Source organism: Caretta caretta, chromosome 2 (genome assembly GCF_965140235.1).
Source record: "Caretta caretta isolate rCarCar2 chromosome 2, rCarCar1.hap1, whole genome shotgun sequence".
Lineage (NCBI taxonomy): Eukaryota > Metazoa > Chordata > Testudines > Cheloniidae > Caretta > Caretta caretta.
Window position 1 is genome coordinate 270,682,049 of NC_134207.1, and position 16,468 is coordinate 270,698,516.

The 16,468-nt window shown below is 65.3% G+C and overlaps 1 protein-coding gene across 2 annotated transcripts; it reads left to right on the forward strand.

Annotated features, from left to right (window-relative positions):
• The first annotated feature begins 902 nt into the window (after window positions 1–902).
• Window positions 903–13,928, forward strand: ABCB8 (ATP binding cassette subfamily B member 8). Of its 2 annotated transcripts, XM_048842000.2 has the most exons (16): window positions 904–1,010; window positions 2,176–2,470; window positions 2,697–2,852; window positions 4,521–4,615; window positions 4,936–5,041; window positions 5,213–5,374; window positions 6,777–6,862; window positions 7,158–7,255; window positions 8,105–8,210; window positions 9,295–9,328; window positions 9,838–9,974; window positions 11,322–11,416; window positions 11,843–11,976; window positions 12,090–12,237; window positions 12,523–12,773; window positions 13,631–13,928. In XM_048842000.2, the coding sequence occupies exons 1-16, from the start codon at window positions 964–966 to the stop codon at window positions 13,709–13,711; spliced, it is 2,031 nt and encodes a 676-aa protein (XP_048697957.2). In that variant the 5' UTR covers window positions 904–963; the 3' UTR covers window positions 13,712–13,928. The 2 variants fall into 2 exon arrangements, with proteins under 2 accessions (XP_048697958.2, XP_048697957.2); XM_048842001.2 differs by lacking the exon at window positions 5,213–5,374 and having other exon boundaries at window positions 903–1,010.
• Window positions 13,929–16,468: the final 2,540 nt, after the last annotated feature.

Sequence of the window (16,468 nt, forward strand, 5' to 3'; positions counted from 1 at the left end):
CTCAGGGCACGGAGCTGGCCGGCTGCACCAACGCCCAGAAGGAAGCCGGTCACCCCGGGCTGCCGCTGCTCCAGGGGGCAGGGAGCCAGCTGCTTTCCTCGGGCCCTGGCCCTGGGGCACCTGGCAGGGGGCAGAGCTGGGGCCACGGAGCCTCGGCCAGAGCTGCCCGTCTGACTCCAGTCCGAGAGGGGCGGGGCTCTGGCTGGGGGCGGGGTCATTGCCGGGAGAGGTGGGGCTTTGCCCCAGGGGCGGGGTCAGTCTGTGAATGGGCGGTCCTCTGGCCCAGGGAGGGGCAGGGTGAGTCTGGGGAGGGGCGGAGCTCTGATTTGGGGGCGGAGTCAGTTCAGGGAGAGGCGGTGCTCTGGCCCAGGGAGGGGCGGGGTCAGTCTGAATGGGCGGGGCTCTGGCTTGGGGGCAGTGTTGGTCCGGGGAGCGGCGGGGTCAGGCCGGGGAGGGGCGGGGCTCTGGCCCAGGGAGGGGCGGGGTCAGTCTGTGAATGGGCGGGGCTCTGGCTTGGGGGCGGGGTGCAGGCCGGGGGGGCGGGGCTCTGGCTTGGGGGCAGTGTTCGTCTGGGGAGCGGCGGGGTCAGGCCGGGGAGGGGCGGGGCTCTGGCCCAGGGAGGGGCGGGGTGAGTCTGGGGAGGGGCGGAGTCAGTTCAGGGAGAGGCGGTGCTCTGGCCCAGGGAGGGGCGGGGTCAGTCTGTGAATGGGCGGGGCTCTGGCTTGGGGGCGGGGTGCAGGCCGGGGGGGCGGGGCTCTGGCTTGGGGGCGGGGTTCGTCCAGGGAGGGGCGGGACTGTGGCCTAGGGAGGGGCGGGGTCAGGCCGAGGAGGGGCGGGGCTCTGGCTTGGGGGCGGGGTCAGCCAGGGGGCGGGGCTCTGGCCCGGAAGCTCTCGGCGGCGACCACCCGCCCCCGCAGCCCGTGGCGCGGTGCATTGTGGGCCGGCCGGGCCGCTGCTTTCGCGATGCTGCTGCTGCTGCTCCGGGCGGGGCGCGGGGGCTGCCGGGCCAGGTAGCGCGTCACCCGGACGCCTGGGTTCCCGGTCCCAGCCCGGAGCCCGCTGCCCCCCCCCGGTGCGCGTGCCCCTGGAGCCCCCACGGCGCGCGCCGGTGTGACACGCTCCCCGCCGCGCCCCGGGCCCGGGGGGGGAGCAGGGGGGAGCCGGGCCCGGGGGGGAGCTGGAGCCGTGGGCAGAGGGGGGAGCCGGGCACGGGGAGCAGGGGGGAGCCGGGGGGAGCGGGGAGCAGGGGGGAGCCGGCCGCGGGGAGCAGGGGGGAGCCGGGCCCGGGGAGCGGGGAGCCGGGGGGAGCCGGGAGCGGGGAGCGGGGAGCAGGGGGGAGCCGGGCCCGGGGAGCGGGGAGCCGGGGGGAGCGGGGAGCGGGGAGCAGGGGGGAGCCGGGCCCGGGGAGCAGGGGGGAGCCGGGCCCGGGGAGCGGGGGGGAGCCGGGCCCGGGGAGCGGGGAGCAGGGGGGAGCTGGGTCCAGGGGGGGAGCTGGAGCCGTGGGCAGAGGGGGGAGCCGGGCGTGGGGAGCAGGGGGGAGCCAGACCCGGGGAGCGGGGAGCAGGGGGGAGCCGGGCGCGGGGAGCAGGGGGGAGCCGGGCCCGGGGAGCGGGGAGCAGGGCCTGGGGAGCGGGGAGCAGGGGGGAGCTGGGCGCGGGGAGCAGGGGGGAGCCGGGCCCGGGGAGCGGGGAGCAGGGGGGAGCCGGGCCCGGGGAGCAGGGGGGAGCCGGGCCCGGGGAGCAGGGGGGAGCCGGGGGGAGCGGGGAGCAGGGGGGAGCCGGGCGCGGGGAGCGGGGAGCAGGGCCCGGGGAGCAGGGGGGAGCCGGGGGGAGCGGGGAGCCGGGGGGAGCCGGGAGCGGGGAGCAGGGGGGAGCAGGGCCCGGGGAGCGGGGAGCAGGGGGGAGCAGGGCCCGGGGAGCAGGGGGGAGCCGGGGGAGCGGGGAGCAGGGGGGAGCCGGGCGCGGGGAGCCGGGGGGAGCAGGGGGGAGCCGGGGGGAGCGAGGAGCAGGGGGGAGCCGGGAGCAGGGGGGAGCCGGGGGGAGCGGGGAGCAGGGGGGAGCCGGGGGGAGCGAGGAGCAGGGGGGAGCCGGGCCCGGGGAGCAGGGGGGAGCCGGGCCCGGGGAGCGGGGGGAGCGGGCACCGCCTGGGGCGCCTCACCCCCCCTTCTCCTTTTAGGTACGTGGCCAGTCATGCCAGAGTCTCCATCTTCCTCCGAGCCCCCGGCCGCCTGGCCGCGCCGTCCCCAGCCCTGCCCCGCTGCCCCTTCTCGCTGGGCCGGGCCACCGCGCTCCTGGCGGGCCCAGCCTTGCTGGGCTTGGGGGCCGGCCTCGCCCGCAGAGGAGCTCGTTGCCAGGAGGCTGGGAGCCCCGGCCCGGCCCCTGCTTCCCCCAAGCCAGAGCCCGACTTCGCCTGGGCCGAGTTCTGGAAGTTCCTTCGCCCGCAGCTGCTGGCCCTGTCGGCAGCCGTCGTGGTAAGAACCTCCTGGCGCGCCCCCCAGAGAACGCGGGGGGGCCTGGAGGAGGAGCCCAGCCCCCTGCCGGACCAGCAGGCTCCAGCCTTGGCCAGTCTGGGGGCTCCCGGGCCCGTACCCCCCATGTCTCAGTCTGACCCACGTGGCCCTGGGGGTGATACCCCCACCGGCCTGGCCCAGCCCGTGGGCCCCGGGGTCAATGCTGGGCTCTGATCTCTCTCTGCAGTTTGCCTTGGGCGTGGCCCTGCTCAACATCCGGATCCCCATGCTCCTGGGGGAGCTGGTGAACGTGGTGGCACGCTGCACCCAGCAGCCTGTTGGGACCTACCTGCGGGAGGTGCGCCGGCCTGCCCTCCGCCTGCTCCTGCTCTACAGCCTGCAGGTGAGCCGGGGGGCGGGCTGGCAGGGGCAGGGGGGGGCTGTGAGCTGTTGGGCTCTGAACACCCCCCGCCCCGGTCCTCTCTAACAGAGATATGCAGCCCCTGTCCCAGGCGACCCGAGGGGGCCAAATGCTGTACCCAGATCTAGGGAAGGCCCTGGGGTGACCCGGGGAATTAGATCAGTCAGCCGTACATCTGTACCTGGCAGGCTGGTTGAAATGATCTTTAACAACAGTCTATTAAAAGACCTGGAAGATCAGGGTTATAACCTGCATGATTTTTGCCAAGGAAAATCACTTCTCACTCATCTACTGAATGAGCTGACGTAATTTAGACATTCCAAAGGCCTTTTCCAAGGTCCCCCACAAGAGGTGGCTAAAGAAGCGAAGTCATCCTGGGTGAGAGAGACGGTATTGTCGTGGATCAAAGGCTGGCTGGGCATAGAAAGCGAGAGCAGGACTAAAGGACACAAGGTTAACAGCGGAGCCTGAAGGCGTCAGGCTAGGTCCTGTGCTTAATGAATTTATCAGGGGTCTGGAAAGGAGGGTGAGCAGGGAAGTAGCAGCATTTGCAGCTGAGAAGTTATTTAGGGGAGTCAGGCCCAGAGAGGGCGGTGAGGAACTCAAAGATCCCAAGCCCAGCTGGGTGAAAGGGCTGTATGACAGCCAGTGAAGTTCACTGCTGATAAATACTAAATAATGCGCATTGAAGGGGAAAATACGAACTACTTGTCCACCTGACAGGGCTTGACATTAACGGTGTCAGCCCAGGAAAGGGATCTGGGCTTCCCCGCCGACAGCTCAGTGGAGATCTCTGCTCAATGCACAACTGTGGTCAAAAAAGCTGAGGTGATGTTGGGATGCTTAAGGACTGGGGAGGTGAAAAACCGAGAATATTCAAATGCCTTTTTTTAAACCAATGGCACCACCTCCTCTGGATCCTGTGTGCAGCATGGGCGCTCTGTCCCAGGCAGGTTATTGCAGAGCTCGAGGGGGTTCAGACAAGGGCCACAGAGATGACCCCGGACCTGGAAACGCTCTGTTACAAGGAGAGACTGGAACGACTGGGGTTGTTACCACAGAGAGCAGACACACGAGAGGCCGCGTGAGAAGTCTATAAAATAACGCCTGGCCTAGATCAGTGAGATCGGGCCTGGCTGGGCTTCCTGACTCGTAACACAAGGACGAGGGGCCAGTCCATGAAATTAAATGGTGGGACGTTCCAAACTGATCTGAGGAAATGCTGTCCCGCAAGGTGTGGCTGGACTGTGGAACTCTCTGCCACAGGAGGTTGCTGAGGCCAGGGACTGAGGAAGATTCAAAGAGGATGTTTTATGTGGGTACCAAGATGTCCAGGTAGAGCCCTGTGTGGGACTGTTGTTTAATCCCGCTCGTATGGCAACAGGGCTCGCGGGATCCTGGCCCCGCAGCAGGGCTCTGCACTAGTCCTGCACAGGGTGCTGCATCCAGGGATGTTTTAATTCCTGGCACCACCTCTGTGGCAGGATGTGAAAGCCACTGCTGGCCCCTGCCTCCTGGGGTTGGGATGAGACTCCAGGAGGGGCCAGTCACCCCAGATCTGCGGCGGTGGGGCTCTCATAGGTGCTCTTGGGCGGGGCGCTGGGCTGGCGGGCCTCGGGCTGACTGCTGTGGCCATTCCTCCATCCCCAGGGGCTGCTGACCTTCAGCTACATCGTGATGCTGGCGCGGGTCGGGGAGCGGGTGGCCGGCAGCATGCGCAAGGCCCTCTTCGCATCCCTGCTGCGGTAAATCCACCCACTCGGGGGATGCATGGGAAGGAGGGTGGATTGATGACCGTAGGGGAAAGGGCGGGGGGGCGGCTGGGGGCAATGGCTGCAGTGGGGGGCATGTTTGGGGAGTAGGGGAATGATGGGTTGGTTGGGAGGAAGGAGGTGGGGGGTGGTTGGGGGGGCTGGCTGAGGAACGGGGGTTGGTTGGGGGGCTGGGGTTGCAGGGGGGTTGGTTGAGGGAACAGAGGGGGGTTGGCTGGGGGAGTGGGGGCAGTTGGAGACAGCAGCTCCTGCAGGCCCCTCCCCCCCAGCCCCTGTCCCGTCCCGTCCCCCAGACAGGACATGGCGTTCTTTGATGCCAACCGGACGGGGCAGCTGGTCAATCGGCTCACAACCGACATCCAGGAGTTCAAATCCTCCTTCAAACTTGTCATCTCCCAGGTGAGGCCAATGGGAGCAGCCCCGGATGTCCCCCCCCCGGGCAGCCCCATCCTCTCCCAGCCAGCAGCCCCCACCCCGGGTGCTGAGTGCCCCGCCCTTGGCCTCTCCTGGCACTGCTGGGGAAGGCCTGGGGGCCCCGCGGGATCCCGCTGACTGGGTCTCTGCCTCCAGGGCCTGCGCAGTGTCACGCAAACTGTGGGCTGCTTCGCCTCCCTCTACCTGCTCTCGCCCAAGCTGACCGGGCTGCTCCTGGTGGTGATGCCCAGCTTGGTGGGCGCCGGTGCCCTGATCGGCTCTGTCCTGCGCAGCCTCTCCCGCCAGGCCCAAGAGCAGGTAACACCCCCTGTGACGGGTTGGGTCACAGGGATCCCCTTGGGACTGTCACCTGATGTGCTGAGATTACCTCTGAGCGCGTTTTCCCTGCCAGCCTGGGACTCCAGAACCCTGCCCTGTTGAGCCAGACACGCCAGCCTGCTGCAAACACAGACTCAGATCAGGGCCATACCCCCAAAGCTGCAGGCTTTAACTGAAAACCACTCAGCAGGTTCCCTGTCTCCAGCACCCAGACACCCAGCTCCCAATGGGATCCAAACCCCAAATGAATCTGTTTTACTCTGCATAAAGCTTATACAGGGTAAATTCATAAACTGTCTGCCCTCTATAACACAGATAGAGAGATATGCACAGCTGTTTGCTCCTCCCAGTATTAATCACTTACTCTGGGTTTACCAGTAAACAAAAGTGATTTTATTAAGTATAAAAAGTAGGATTTAAGTAGTTTCAAGTAATAACAGACAAAACAAAGTAATTTATCAATCAAAATAAACCAACACATGCAAGTCTAAGCCTAATACATTAAGAAACTGAATACAGGTAAATCTCACCCTCAGAGGTGTTCCAATAAGCTTCTTTCACAGACTCGACTCCTTCCTAGTCTGGGCCCAGTCCTTTCCCCGGTTCAGTCCTTGTTAGTTCCAGCAGGCATCTCCGGTGGGAAGCAGGGGTTTTCACATGACTGGGACCCTCCTTGTGCTGTTCCACCCCCTTTTATACCTTTGTCACATGGCGGGAATCTTTTGTCTCTCTGGGTCCCCACCCCTACTTCTAAATGGAAAAGTACCAGATTTAAGATGGATTCCAGTATCATTCTTCATTACCCAGGGGCTGGCCCACCCGTACACAGGAAGGCTTGCAGGTAAATAAACTATCTACAATCAATTGTCCTAGTCAGTGGGAGCCATCAAGATTCTAAACCTGCAGGGGCCCAGACTTTGCATGTTACAGTAGGACCTCAGAGTTATACTTGATATGCCTAGCTTCAGATACTAGAACCAGAGACTAGCAGGGTTGGAAGAGACCTCAGGAGGTCACCTAGTCCAGCCCCCTGCATACATACAAACAGGATGACCACACTCAGTAGGTAATAACCTTTGCAGTGATGCCTTACAAGAGACCTTTTGCATGAAGCATATTCCAGTTATATTATATTCCCACTCATAAGCATATTTCCATAAAACATTATGGAATGCAACGTCTCCCCCCGGCCCCACTCCGCCAGGCCCAGGAGCCGGCAACACCCCCGCACTCCTGCCAGGTACAAACGGTGGCTGTGCGTTTGTGGGCCCCCGGTACGGAGGGAGTGTTGAGGTGGCAGGTGCCCCAGCCATGGCTTCTCCTGCCCCATTGGGCAGGCAGCGCCCGCGGAGCAAGGTGGCCTGTGACCGTCTCTCTGCAGGTGGCCAAGGCCACAGGGGTGGCAGATGAGGCGCTGGGAAACGTGCGGACTGTGCGGGCCTTTGCCATGGAGGACACAGAGGTGGCGTAAGTACCAGGCAGTGGCTTTGTCCCCACCCTGCCCCACTCACACCAGCCCCGCATGCACATGCTTCCTGCTGCCCAGACCCCAAAGCCAGGACCTTGTCCCTTGCCATCTGGGCCCGTGTCCTGCCCCCCAGCCTGGCATTGGGGGCGCTGTGCAGGAGAGGTGCCACCCCCACACCCTGGCCAGGTCCTGTAGGCACTGGGGGGCGCTGTGCAGGGGAGGTGCTGTGAGGAAAGCCCTGCAGCTGCCAGCCCCGCCCTGGTGTGGGTCGCCAACCCCCTCCTTGCCTTGCAGCCTGTACTGCCACGAGGTGGATCAGTCGAGCCGGCTGAATGAGAAGTTGGGCAGGGGCATCGCTGTCTTCCAGGGGCTGTCCAACATGGTGCTGAATGGTGAGTGGGCGGCGCATGGCCAGCCCCCCCTAGGTCCCGTCTGTTCACAAGGGTGGGTCACACAGCCCCCCACCTCCGACGGAGCCTCTGGGCTCTAGCCCTCCACCTTCCCCCCACGAGCTCTGCCAGCGAGTCCCTCTGAGCCGGGCTCTAGGGGACCCTCATCGCGCCCAGCCAGGATCGGCCCTGGCACCAGGAGCCTTTTCCCCCCAGAGCAGGTTTGTCAGTCACCTGGAACAAGCCCTCAGTAGCCCAGAGACACAGTCTGGACTGGCTACCCCCAGGGCTCCCCTCAGCTATGCTACTGTAGGGCCCCTGTGACCCCTCTCCTGTCCCATCCCCCATGAGCCCCATGGCTGTGACCCGACCCCCCCCACTCCAGCACTGCTCTGGCTAGGGGCTCGGCTCTGCTCCCTGCAGGGAGCTGGGGGAGCCATTGGCTCCAGGTTAATCTGCAGCCAGAGAGTCTCTGCGGGGGCCTCTGGCCAGCCTAGGCAGCCCTAATGGATCTGTCTCCACCTCACCCTGACTCCCCTGAGCAACGATGCCAAGGCCATAGGAACAGACTCACTGGGATGCGGAGAATTCCCCCGGGTGTGCCCGCACCACGCAGTGCCAGCCGCTCAGCCCGCCCCATGCACCCGGCCAGGCGCCAGCTGCTGCACTCCACCCCAGAGGCGGCTGCCATTCCGGGGTGTTAGGGAAATACTTCGGCACCTCTCGGTGTGAGGGCACCGTGCCAGCCAGTGCGTCTGAGGGGGGCTGCGGGCTCCTCGTCTCTCCTGTGTCCCACTCCCTGTGGCGGGGCTGGAAGCCCTCATGTCACCGTGCCGCGCTCTGCCCCTGCAGGTATCGTGCTGGGCACCATCTTTGTGGGGGGCTCCCTCATGGCTGGGGAGGAGCTCTCGCCTGGAGACCTCATGTCCTTCATGGTGGCTTCGCAGACAGTGCAAAGGTCAGAGAACAACAGCCGTGTGCATTTCACCCCGGGGTGGGGCTCACCAGGAGAGTCGTTATCAGTGCTTCACAGTCATGCTGGAAGGGCATAACGAGTGGGGTCCTGCAGGGATCGGTTCTGGATACGTTTCCATTCAATATCTTCATCACTGATTTAGATAACGGCATAGAGAGTACACTTATCAAGTGTGCGGATGATACCAAGCTGGGAGGGGTTGCAAGTGCTTTGCAGGACAGGGTTAAAATTCAAAAGGATCTGGACAAACTGGAGAAATGGTCTGAAGTAAATGGGATGAAATTCAATAAGGACAAATGCAAAGCCCTCCACTTAGGAAGGAACAATCAGTTGCACACATACACAATGGGGAATGACGGCCTAGGAAGGAGTCCTGCGGAAAGGGATCTGGGGTCATAGTGGATCACAAGCTAACTATGAGTCAACGGTGTAACAAACATCCTTCTGGGCTGTATGAGCAGGAGTGTTGTAAGCAAGACACGAGAAGTAATTCTTCCACTCTACTCCACGCTGATTAGGCCTCAACTGGAGTATTGTGTCCAGTTCCTGGCCCCACATTTCAGGAAAGATGTGGAAAGTCCGAAGAGCCACAAAACGGATGAAAGGTCTAGGAAACATGACCTGTGCGGGAAGATTGAGAACACTGGGTCTGTTTGGTCTGGAGCAGAGAAGACTGGGAGGGGACATGAGAACAGTTTTCAAGTACATAAAAGGTTATTACAAAGGGGGAGAAAAATTGTTCTTCTTAACCTCTGAGGACAGGACAAGACGCAATGGGCTTAAATTGCAGCCAGGGCGGTTTAGGTTGGACATTAGGAAAAACCTCCGACCTGTCAGGGTGGTTCGGCACTGGAATAAATTGCCCAGGGAGGTGGTGGAATCTCCATCGTTGGGGATTTTTAAGAGCAGGTTGGACAATCACCTGTCAGGGATGGTCTGGATAATGCGTAGTCCTGTCGTGAGTGCAGGGGACTGGACTAGGCGACCTCTTGAGGTCCCGTCCAGTCTCATGATTCTATGTCCCCATGCCCAGTGCTGAGCAGAGCCTCTCCCCTTGCCTCGGCAGGTCCATGGCCAACATCTCCGTCCTGTTTGGACAGGTAGGTGGAGCAGGGGCTGGCTCGGTCCCCCTTTGACACCTCCCCGCTCTTGTGGGGCTAGCAGCCTGACACAGGCTACCAAGGGCCGGGGTGACCGTACCAGCAGCCGGTTCGCAGGGCTTGCCTGCTGCTTCTGGGATTCTGGCCCGGGGCGGCTTCTGGGCGGAGGGCACTGGGACAAGTGCCGGCCTGTCTGGTTGGTTGAAGGTGCGACTGGCCAGATCCTGCCTGGTCGTTCTTTATCCGTATGCCCTGCTCTGGCCCAGCTGCTGCACCTTGTAAACTGAGGCACAATGGTGGTGACGGAGGTTTCTGCTGTGCCCCTGTGCTGGCCCCAGACTGTCAGCTGGGCAAGGGGGAAGGGCTGGGCCCCCACTGGCCAGGGCCCTTCCAGCACACGGTGCCATGTGGCCATGGAGGGGTGACGCAGACGGGGCTGTGCTTGGGGCTGCCCCAGTGACATGGTGACCAGGGCATCGGGCAGTCCCACCCCATCGCTGTCCCCACAGGTCGTGCGAGGCCTCAGCGCTGGAGCCCGTGTCTTTGAGTTCATGACCCTGGAGCCGACCGTGTCCCTGTCGGGGGGGGACCAGATCCCCAGCCACTCCCTGCTCGGCCACATCTGCTTCCGGGACGTCTGCTTCAGGTGAGGGCAGCCGGGGGGGGGCTCTGTTCTGCACCACTGGGAACCTGTCATTCTCCTCACCCTCTGTACCACCCTTCCCTCAGTCCTGCCAGTGCCCCTCGCTCCCGACCCACAGCCCCCTGCTAGCACAGCCCTTCCGGTGCCCCCTCGTTCCCGACCCACAGCCCCCTGCTAGCCCAGCCCTGCGGTGCCCCCTCGTTCCCGACCCACAGCCCCTGCTAGCCCAGGCCTGCCGGTGCCCCCTCATTCCCGACCCACAGCCCCCTGCTAGCCCAGCTCTGCCGGTGCCCCCTCGTTCCCGACCCACAGCCCCTGCTAGCCCAGCCTTGCCGGTGCCCCTCACTCTCGACCCACAGCCCCTGCTAGCCCAGGCCTGCCGGTGCCCCCTCGTTCCCGACCCACAGCCCTCTGCTAGCCCAGCCCTGATCCCCCCCCCATCTCTGCCAGTGCCTCTCACTCCCAACCCACAGCCCCTGCTAGCCCTGCCGGTAGCCCTCACTCCTGACCCACAGCCCCCTGCTAGCCCAGCCCTGCCGGTGCCCCCCCGTTCCCGACCCACAGCCCCCTGCTAGCCCAGCCCTACGGTGCCCCCTCGTTCCCGACCCACAGCCCCTGCTAGCCCAGGCCTGCCGGTGCCCCCTCGTTCCCGACCCACAGCCCCCTGCTAGCCCAGGCCTGCCGGTGCCCCCTCGTTCCCGACCCACAGCCCCCTGCTAGCCCAGCCCTGCCCCCCCATCTCTGCCAGTGCCCCTCACTTCCAACCTACAGCCCCTGCTAGCCCAGCCTTGTCGGTGCCCCCTCGTTCCCGACCCACAGCCCCTGCTAGCCCTGCTGGTGCCCCTCACTCTTGACACACAGCCCCTGCTAGCCCAGCCTTGCCGGTGCCCCCTCGTTCCCGACCCACAGCCCTCTGCTAGCCCAGCCCTGCTCCCCCCCCATCTCTGCCAGTGCCTCTCACTCCCAACCCACAGCCCCTGCTAGCCCTGCCGGTAGCCCTCACTCCCGACCCACAGCCCCCTGCTAGCCCAGCCCTGCCGGTGCCCCCCCGTTCCCGACCCACAGCCCCCTGCTAGCCCAGCCCTGCCGGTGCCCCCTCGCTCCCGACCCACAGCCCCCTGCTAGCCCAGCCCTGCCGGTGCCCCCTCGCTCCCGACCCACAGCCCCTGCCCTCCCCAGCCCTGCCGGTGCCCCTCACTCCCGACCCACAGCCCCTGCCACCCCAGCCCTGCCCCCCCCAGCCCTGCCGGTGCCCCTCGCTCCCAGTTGCACAGCTTCTCCGCACTTGCCCAGCGCTTGGCCGCCTTGTCTGCCCTGCCCAGCCTGACCCCTCTCTTCTTGCTGTCGCAGTTACCCCACGCGCCCCAGCTGCCCAGTGCTACGGAACTTCAGCCTCACCCTGCCCCCTCGCAAGACAGTGGCCATCGTGGGCGAGTCGGGAGGAGGTACCACAGGAAGTCTCCAGGTTCCTCCCACCCCTCGGCTGCCCCCGGGCCATGAGTGCCAAAGCCCCCTCCCCCCCCCCAAGTCTGTCACAGGTGGGGTCTTGCAGGGCAGCCAGTCTAGAGAGGGGCGGGGTGGCCAAGGTCTCACAGGGAATGGTCCTGGCTCCCAACGCTCTTGCCCTCCCAGAGCCGGGATAGAACCCAGGCGTCCTGGCTCCCAGCCCCCCTGCCCTCCCAGAACCGGGATAGAACCCAGGCGTCCTGGCTCCCAGCCTACTTGGCCCCACCTCGGCTCAGAGTTCAGTCCCCTAAAGGCTCTGAAATGGACCCTGCCCCTCCCTGGGCTGTGGGCAGGCCGTGGGGTGCTCTGTGCCCGGGCTGTGTCGTGGGCCATGCGGCTGCCAGCCTCATCCCCTTGCCCTGCAGGGAAGTCGACGGTGGCGGCCCTTCTGGAGCGTTTCTATGAGCCCACGGGGGGGGCCATCACGCTGGACGGACGGGAGCTCTGCACCCTGGACCCCTCGTGGCTACGGGGGCAGGTCATTGGCTTCATCAGCCAGGTGAGCGGGGCGGGAGAGTGCAGGGAGCAGGGACTGGGGCGGTGAGGGGAGTGGAGCGCAAGGCGGGGGTCAGGCTGCTCCCAGCACTGAAACGGTGGCTCCCCCCACCCCAGGAGCCTGCGCTCTTTGGAACGACCATCCTGGAGAACATTCGCTTTGGGAAGCCCAGCGCGTCCGACGCCGAGGTCTACGCCGCGGCCCGGCTGGCCAACGCCGACAGCTTCGTCCACAGCTTCCCCCAGGGCTATGGCACCATCGTGGGTGAGCGCAGGGCCCTGGCACCTTCCTGTGCCCCCACTCACCCAAGTGGGCGCCATCCGTGGGGGGTGGCTGCTTGGGGGGAGCAGCTGCTGGCTGGAGCTGCCAGACCCGCTCCGAGTGGACATACGGCTGCGGCGGGGTCTCCGTGACACGGGGTCAGTGCAGCTGGGGCAGCTCTGCTCTCGCTCAGCCAGAGCCAGGGCCCTGGGGGGAGGGCCCTGCCTCGGGCTCTCACAGGCCGGATGGGACGGGCAGAACAGCCCCACAGAGCCCCTGTCCCCCCAGGCGAGCGCGGCGTGATGCTGTCGGGGGGCCAGAAGCAGCGTGTGGCCATCGCCCGGGCCCTGCTTAAGAACCCGGCGGTGCTGATCCTGGACGAGGCCACGAGCGCCCTGGACGCGGAGTCGGAGAAGGTGGTGCAGGACGCGCTGGAGCGGGCCATGGCTGGCCGCACCGTGCTGGTCATCGCCCACCGGCTCAGCACCATCCAGGGCGCCGACCTCATCGTGGTGCTGGCCCGGGGCTGCGTGGCTGAGGTGAGGGGGGACGAGGCTGGGCGGGGGGCAGAGTCCTGCAGGTGGGGTTGGCAGGGGGCCAGTTCTGGGGGCATGGGGTGTTCTGGGTGGGTGGTCCCCGGGTGGGGGGGCCATGGGGAGGTACGAGGGCATGGGGATGAGACTGGTGTTCTGGGGGGCGGGGGCCATGGGGAGGTACGAGGGCGCGGGGACGAGCCGGGTGTTCTGGGGGCATGGGGTGTTCTGGGTGGGCGGTCCCCCGGGTGGGGGGGCCATGGGGAGGTACGAGGGCATGGGGATGAGACTGGTGTTCTGGGGGGCGGGGGCCATGGGGAGGTACGAGGGCATGGGGATGAGACTGGTGTTCTGGGGGGCGGGGGCCATGGGGAGGTACGAGGACATGGGGATGAGACTGGTGTTCTAGGGGGCGGGGGCCATGGGGAGGTACGAGGGCGCGGGGACGAGATGGGTGTTCTGGGGGCATGGGGTGTTCTGGGTGGGCGGTCCCCGGGTGGGGGGGCCATGGGGAGGTACGAGGGCATGGGGATGAGACTGGTGTTCTAGGGGGCGGGGGCCATGGGGAGGTACGAGGGCGCGGGGACAAGATGGGTGTTCTGGGGGCCTGGGGTGTTCTGGGTGGGCGGTCCCCGGGTGGGGGGGGCCATGGGGAGGTACGAGGGCATGGGGATGAGACTGGTGTTCTGGGGGGCGGGGGCCATGGGGAGGTACGAGGGGACGAGATGGGTGTTCTGGGGGCATGGGGTGTTCTGGGTGGGCAGTCCCCTGGTGGGAGGGGCACAGGGGCATTCTGGGGGGCACGGGGCGCAGGGCCAAGTTTGGGCGTGGCCTGCTCTGTGACCCCCCCGGTCTTCCCCCAGGCGGGGACTCATGCGGAGCTGCTACGCCGGAGCGGGCTGTATGCTGAGCTTATCCGCAGACAGGCCACGGAGCAGCCCTGAGCGGGGACGAGCCCAGCAGAGACCCTGGATCTGTGCACCGACCTCTGGCGCTGGGGCCTGCCCAGCCATGGGCCCCTCCTCTCTCCCCGGGCGGGGCTTCCTGGCTCTGGCTCCCCCCCCCGGTTCTGCCCCGGGCAGGGCTTGGGCCATGGCCCGCAGCAAGGTGCTGGGTGCCCAGGTTCATGCTGTGCCCCGTCGCCAATAAAAGCCAAGTGCAGCTGTTGTCTGAGATGGGGTTGGGGGGTGCAGGGGGTGGCATGGGGAGCTGGGACCAGCCAGACCCGCTTCATTACCCTAGCGATCAGCCCCTGATCTCATCTCCTGCCCCCTCCCCCTGCCTGGAGCGGGCTCTGGCCATGCCCCCAACATGCCAGGGCTCTGGGGGTTGCCATGGGGATGGGGATGTGACTCAGAACCACCCCCCCACCCCACCCCAGGGACTCACCCCCACCCCAGCTCGGGCTGTGCAGGGGCCCAGGCAAGTGGAGTAACGGGCTGGGGGCCTGGGCCAAGTCCTCAGGCCTCATGTCTCTGGGGATCCGTCTTGATGGGCTCAGCGAAGACTCCAGGCCCATCTGCTCTGGGGTCTCGTCCCGTGGGGTACGGAGCTCCCTGGCCCACCCAGACCTGCGTCCCGGCAGGAGCCACCCCCTCCGCTGGTAATGACCCTCCCCCTCTCTTGGCCCGCGAGGGGCTGGGCACGGCTCGGGCCGGTTTTGGACAGGACCTTGCATGCCCGCTCGGGCTCCTAGGCTGGGCTGAGGAGCCGCCGAGGCAAACCAGGGCGAAGGGACCGTTTGAGCTTCATCCAGGAACCGCCAAATTGTCCCCGGCTCGGTAACAGGGCCCGTTCCCAGCCTGTCCTGCCAACCCCTGTGAGCTCCCCTGGCAGCTGGGCCTGCCTCATGGTCACCAGCCACAGCACCGGCCGTACGCCCCGCTCCCCCCTTCCCTTCGGCTTGACGTGCTCCAGAGAGAGGGTGTTCCCGTGGCTGCACCTCTTCCGCCCGCTCTGGCCACAAGCCGCTTTCTTCACCCAGTGGGCCCCACTTGTCCACTACGCCCCCTTCAGCTGGATTCCTTCAACAGCTGGTTAGTCGTCAGAACGGCCGGACTGGGGCAGCCCCGTGGCCCTGTTAGCCCAGGATCCTGCCATCCAACAGCTCGGTGCCAGGGGCTTGAGGGAATGCACAGGACAGGGCACTATGGAGTGAGCCGTTCTCTGTCCTCCAGCCCCAGCTTTTGGCAAACAGTCTGGGGACACTCAGAGTGTGGGGTTGTGTCCCTGCCCGTCCTGGATCATCACCACGGAGGGACCTACGTGCCAGGAATTGATCTAGTTCTTTTTTGAACCCTGTCATAATCTTGGTCTTCAACATCCCCTGGCAGTGAGTTCCACAGGTTGTCTGTGTGTTGGGTGATGAATCACTTCGTTTGGTTGTTTTGAACTGGCTGCCTGTTAATTGTTTGTTGCTGTGGGTCCTGTGGGAGGGTTTCTCGTTTGCCAGTGTCAGGCTCTCTTTTCATCTATCCCAGCTCTTCAGTCAATTCATTTTCCATTCGTTATATTTCCTTTCAGTTTTTCCCCTTGACTCTGTCTCCAGTATGGCTGGAGATTTTATTTCCGTTCCCTGCGAGTGGCTGCTCCCGGTCCCAGCTCTGGAGATAAGAGACAGGCCTGGTTTGCGTTGGGCTAATCTCACCTGTTTGGGGGAACGGGGGCAGAGAAGGGTCGTATATTGGAGATCCCAAGGGGGAGGGGACACCTCCAGCCAGGGAACGATGCTCAATTTCCCCCTCTGTCCTTCTAGCAAACGCCCGGCAGGGAGCACCAGCCTGGAGGAAACCCCTCCCCTGAACCACCGTGGGGCCAGGGGAGCCTTGGCCTGGCCCAGCCCTGGCCTGTCCCCCACTACAGGGTCAGTCCCAGGCCAGAGCCTTCTGACCCTCTCCAGCATGGGGGCACCCCAGCAGTGGCAGGAAACGCTGCCATGTTCTCCTGCACCCTCTCCCCAGAGCCCCAGCCTGGAGGCAGCTTGGGGGCCCCATGGCTGACTGGCTGCCCCCTGCGGCTGTGCAACCCCCTGGAAATCGGTGACAGCCCAGCAGGGGGTGCACGCTGAGCCCGACAGGCCCCACCAGCTTCCCCGCAGATGCCCCATGGGCTGGTGGGAAGAGAGGGGCTCATTCCCTTGAGGGCTCCCGGCTGGGGCCTGTGGCAGGGACATGGGCGCTGGGGGTCCCTGGCAGGTTCATCCCTGCGGAAGGAGTGCTGGGGGGCTCTGACCCAGCCGGGGAGTTTGTCTCTGGGCTGGAGCATGCGCTGGGATCCCCGGGGCTGACAGCAGAGAGAGCGGCCGAGAGGCTGGGGTGTAGGGAGAGTGTGCCCCAGGGAGGGCAGCTTCTGGCCCTGGGGAATGGCCAGCAGGGGTCATGTCCTGCAGACCTGTGGGTGCCACCTCACCCTGGTCTCCCACCAGACACCTTTCTGGGTTAGTGGGGCAGGCTGGGCTCCTCAGGTGGGGCCTGTGCCCAGTGCAGGAAGGTGGGCAGGGCCAGGATGTGCCTGACTCCACAGCAGCGGCTGCACCTGGGCAAGCGCCCTTCACCTGTACCCAGTGCGGGCACCACTTCCTGCAGCAGGGAGTCCTGTGCGTGCCCAGCGAGGAGAGCCCCTATCACGGACACAGCAAGCCAGGCCATCCACCATCATGTGTATGGGCGAGTGCCCTTCCCTGGCCCTCACTGCACCCAGCC

Bases quoted from the DNA above. Each gene is read 5' to 3' on its own strand.
- ABCB8 (XM_048842000.2), top strand. From the start codon at position 964: ATGCTGCTGCTGCTGCTCCGGGCGGGGCGCGGGGGCTGCCGGGCCAG. The intron at 6,863-7,157 runs GTAAGTACCAGG...CTTGCCTTGCAG, and splicing joins ATGGAGGACACAGAGGTGGC to CCTGTACTGCCACGAGGTGG. The intron at 9,329-9,837 runs GTAGGTGGAGCA...CTGTCCCCACAG, and splicing joins TCTCCGTCCTGTTTGGACAG to GTCGTGCGAGGCCTCAGCGC.